The sequence below is a fragment of the Aegilops tauschii genome, chromosome 2 (genome assembly GCF_002575655.3).
Source record: "Aegilops tauschii subsp. strangulata cultivar AL8/78 chromosome 2, Aet v6.0, whole genome shotgun sequence".
In the NCBI taxonomy this organism is placed as follows: Eukaryota; Viridiplantae; Streptophyta; class Magnoliopsida; order Poales; family Poaceae; genus Aegilops; species Aegilops tauschii.
Genome location: NC_053036.3, coordinates 531,006,505 through 531,011,337, shown reverse-complemented (window position 1 = coordinate 531,011,337; position 4,833 = coordinate 531,006,505). Strand labels below are relative to the sequence as shown.

Sequence of the window (4,833 nt, the reverse complement as noted above, 5' to 3'; positions counted from 1 at the left end):
ACCGCCGTACGGCAGGCAGCAGGTGCGACCGTACGGTCCGGCAGCAGATTATGGAGCTGACCTAACCTCCTTTTTCTTTTCCAGCGCTCTTGAAGAAAGAAACGCCATGCCATTGGCGGGTCGCACGCATCTCGGTCTCTCCTCCCCTCCCCACCCCATCGACCGACCCCCGGTCTGCTGGGCCACACGGCCTTTGCGTTGTGCTGCGTTGCGATCGGACAGCGAGGGCGCACGTCGGCCTCGCGTGGCTCTGTCCCTCTCTCCTCGCTCCGTGCGGTACGCTTCTCTCTTTCTTTCTTTCTTTCTTTCTATCTGGGAGGAGACCCGGAGGAAAAGGAGGGAGCGGCGCCGTGCCACGACCGGGTACGATTTCCGTGTACGGAACGTACGGCCAGCGCGCCAGTATGCGTGATCCGATCCGGGAGGCTCAGGAGTATTCCGCCGTACGGCTCGCGGTTGCTGGCGAAAGCGCCTCCTCGTGTGCTCCGCTCACCCACTGTCCACTTGATGCTTGGCGCTCCGCTCCTGTCGCTGCTCCTCTTGTTCCGTTGCGCTTGGCCTGCCGGATAAGCGACTCCATCCATTTCTGCCTGGAAAAGCACTTCGGCTGAGCTGTAATTAGTAAGTCGATATTAAAAATCATTACCGGCGACATGGCACACCACCTGAAGCACTCGCAGCATCTGGTAGAAATATTAATAATTCCCGTGCGTGGTGGGCAGGCAAGGCGTCGTGAGGTGTGTCGGCCATGCGATCCACGCGCCATGTCTGGCCCGCACACTGCACCACCCTACTGTTACTGTACCCGCCGGGCCGAGGCCGCAACCCGCGCCCCCTGCGAGCGAGCGCGCGCGCGCAGCTTCCTCTCCTCTCCCCGGCGACGGATCGGTCGGTCGGGTCGCGCGCTGGACCCGGCGGACGGGGTGAGCAGTGGTGGAACGGGCGGACAGCGACGGGTACCGTACGTCGCGGGCCCCCACCATGTGCGGCGTCGCCCTCCCCGTTCCGTGGTTACGGAACCGTACAAGGGCGGGTACGGAAGGGGCGACACCCGCGGGCCCCGCCTTCACGTGCCGTCGCCCTCGCCGATCCCATTCCGGCGACGCCCGCTCGTACGCCCGCCGGCCCGCAAGTGGAGTGGCGGACGCCCGCCCGACCCCCGGCACGCCACGTTCGCGCCTGTCCTCCTGTTCCGCCATGAGTGGATTTCCCCCCCTCACCCTACCCATGGTCCATCAATCTTTCCATGGTGGAGTTAATCCGGCTGACACCGATTCACGAAGAGGGAAAAGACGGGTAGTAAAGCGGTAGGCTCGACGTGTCGAGCAATGGTTCGCCTCGCCTCGCCGCGCCGTCCAGAGCGCGCACGCGCGGCGACATGGGTGCGCTGCGCAGCCGATCCCGGCACCCCGTCCCACACAGCTCGAGCCCGTCCCACTCTCTCCTCGCACGGCAAGTACTCTCCGTGGTCCTATTCGTACGCCACGCCCCGTTCGTGTCGCCGACAAGCGGGCCCGGCTGTCAGCGTCGGTGACTCAGAGCGCCCTCGCGCCCGAGGCACGCGCGCGGGCGCTATATAGCGACGCCTGCGCCACCCGCCACCCGCCCATCGCTACTCCCTACACTGTGTCTGCTGTGCTAGGCTAGCTCATTCACTGCGCGCGGCCGACCTCGCCTCGGTATCTCCATCCTCCTCCATACGCCACACCTTCGTGGAAGGGGAAGGCTCCGAGCCGTGTGAGAGACGATGAAGAAGGGGGGTCTGCTGCGGTGCGTGTCGACGGGGGCGTGCAGGGTGGCGCCGGGGGCCGTGGCGGAGATGGCCATCTCGCCGACGGCGTCGGGGAAGGTGCCGGCGGGGCACGTGCCGGTGGAGGTGGGCGCGGAGGGGGAGGAGACGGAGCGCTTCCTCGTGCCGGCCGAGCTGCTGGGCCGCCCTCCCATCGCCGAGCTGCTCCGCCGGGCCGCGCAGGAGTACGGCTACGCGCGACGCGGCCCGCTCCGCATCCCCTGCCCCGTCGCCGCCTTCCGCCGTCTCCTCAGCGCGCTCGCCGGCGGGGACAGGGGCCACACGCCCGTCTACTACGCCGTCGTCGTCTGAATCTCATCGACGAGCGAGCGACCTCGTAGTCGCTATAGCTTAATTTTAGCGTGATCTTGTTCCGTTTCTTGAGGGGTGGTGGCCGGTGCAGGGTTGTGTGCATGTGTTTGTGCTGTTCGGTGGTTGTGTGCTTGCCTTCTCGATCGAGGGCTGAGGCTTCTAGCTAGACTCCGTTTGGGACTCGTTCTTCTTCAGTTCTTGGTACTTTTCCTCTCTCTTTTTCTGGGAAATAATATGTATGTAAATTTGTACATCCAGATCTATGATGAGATGCTACTGAATTCTACGAACTAGTACGTGCAAATCTTCACCTCCCTGTTCGTTCAGTCTCTTTCTGTTACACCTGTGTTCTTCAGTGGTGTTCTTCATGCGGCTATAACTAATTTCCTCGTGTTAGTTGAGAACTTTTACACCGATACATACTTAGATCAGACGCAGTCCAGATGATATGCATGGCCCAAAGAAGTCTAACCCTTCGCTTATCTGCTACTTTGTCTTGTGTGCCAACTTTTAGGGGACTGTCTTGGGCCTCGATAACCGTATATATACACGTCCTGTGTGATTTTTCACGATACCCATCACAGAATGCATATCTACGCAAACAAAAGAAAAGGAAACAAATCTTCTTTTTCTTATGGTATAGGTTTCCTTTTGCTAGATATTTTCTCCTCCGTCCGTCCTTCCATTTGGGCCACTCTCTGCCGTGCATGTAGCTCAGTCTAGTCTAGCTAGTCTCAACAACTCACCCCAAGGTCCAAGGACGACGTAAAGAAAGAGCCAGCAAAGAATTTAAGGAGCGCACGCACTATTTTTTAAGCCAGGCATGGAAATGAAGGCCTCTGCTTTCTGATGGTACGGGGGAATTCGATGCTCGCCCAGCGGCTTTAATCAAAAGAAAAAGGACCAGCAATCACCATCAAAGTATATTATTTTTCTAGAAAAGGTCACGGAGTATATTTGTTTTTCCAGGAAGAAAAGATCAGCAAGTGTATGGTCGATCTGTGCAGCGAACAAAATTCCAAAAGCGTGTGGACACGGTAGAATGGAGGTGATAAGACTGGAACGGGATCACTCTACAACTTGCTACCGCGGTCTAGGATCAGTAAACAAGCAGGCAAGCGGATGATGACCGAATCCAAAGCGGAGATAGTAGCAGCTAATTGAGGTGGCACACCCCAATTAGCTAACATGGTTGTATCTATCTATCTATCTAGTACTACTCACTGCCAGAAGCTGCCTTGCGGACCGCGGTGACCTATTTTCTGGCTGTGGGGAAAAGTACAGTTTTCTGGCAGTGAATATTGATCAGCCGTGGTTCTGGCTTGGGGTTTTCTCTGATTAAAGGAGTAGGTGTTTGGCTTCATTTTGCTCTCGAGTCTCAAACATGAGCAACTGTATTTCTCTTATTAGGATTGTGGGAGCTTTCGCTCGTCGGTTGTGCGGATAGAGTTTGATCACCTTGGACGATGAGCATGGGGCCAGGAAAGGCACTTTTACTGATTTGGTTGCTAACGGAACGCCTTTCCTGTAATGTAAGCGAGCACTTGTTCCTTCCGGCAAGTGGCAATTTTGCCGTTCTCGGTTAAGTGTACTGCATTAATACTTGATGCGAAATTCGTTGTCTTCATATACTAATCCTGTGTAATCTGTATGCTCAGTTTAGTGCTTGGTATCCCTAAAAGCGAGAGCTATTTTATTCAGGGACGACCCTTTCTAGGTAGAAAAACAAACAAACATGTATGTCCGCGGATACACTACTCGTACGTTGATTCCTCTTGAGCAACATCCATCCATCATTGGTGCCCGCCGGTGCCAGCAGGCGCTAGAGACGCAGGGATGTGTCCATGCACGATAAGCTGAGAAAGCAGAGTAAACAAATGCCATCAGGTTCTCTGTCTGTCTGCCGCTTCCGGAGCCCCAAGGTGTGGCCTGCGTATGATTGCTCTTGGCATTTGCCTCTTGGCGCACCGGGCTGGACAAAGCGCGCGGCCGGCCGGCATCGCCAGCCTCAGTGGAGGGAGACGCGTCAACCGAGGAGGAGACGGTGGTCGGGTGGTGTGCATCGGTAGTGCCGGTGGAGCCCCGGCGGGATGGGATCGGGTACCACTGCTTCAGTAGTGCAGCTTCCGACGGAGCACCAAGAAACCCAATTTGTCATGTTGCACAGTTGGTGCGGATGCTCCATCAAATGCTTCCGAGTTCGAGAGGAGAACAAACAATACAATTATACTACTGTTGACGCTGGGACAGCGGCACTGTACTATTTCAACCCATAAACAGTTCATAAAAAATAAGAACCCCATGCATCTCTTGAAGCCCTTCTGGGTCTGGCCCTTGGCGACGAACCAGCCTTCCTCCAGGCCAGGGGCCGCAGCAGCAGAGGAGACCGAGGATTCTAATCCTTAAATCACCCATCGATTAGTTTTTTTGGCCGTTCAATAATAGGATTTGCATGTAGGAATGATGTCCTATTTTTGTCGGTTGTGCCTTTTCGTTTTGTTTCTTGTCTTTGTTTGGCTACCTGAGATGTTCTTGGCACTTTGATACTTGATTCGTTTTAATAAATGATCGTATACATCGCTTGATGCAGAGGTCGGTAATCCTCCTCTTCGGAAAGAAAACCTATCGATTAGTAGGATTGCTCCGCAAGGAGGCCCCCCCCCCCCCCCCCCCCCCGCGTTTTTTCTAGGGTTTACCCCTCCTCTAGCGACCACGTCGGAGTCCACCACATC

The 4,833-nt window shown here is 56.1% G+C and overlaps 1 protein-coding gene across 1 annotated transcript; it reads left to right on the top strand.

Annotated features, from left to right (window-relative positions):
- The first annotated feature begins 1,598 nt into the window (after positions 1-1,598).
- On the top strand, positions 1,599-2,391 carry LOC109758347 (auxin-responsive protein SAUR71). Its single transcript, XM_020317200.4, has one exon. The coding sequence runs from the start codon at positions 1,748-1,750 to the stop codon at positions 2,099-2,101; it is 354 nt and encodes a 117-aa protein (XP_020172789.3). The 5' UTR covers positions 1,599-1,747; the 3' UTR covers positions 2,102-2,391.
- Positions 2,392-4,833: the final 2,442 nt, after the last annotated feature.

What these genes read in the sequence shown, in the direction of transcription:
- LOC109758347 (XM_020317200.4), top strand. Translation starts at nt 1,748, where the DNA reads ATGAAGAAGGGGGGTCTGCTGCGGTGCGTGTCGACGGGGGCGTGCAGG.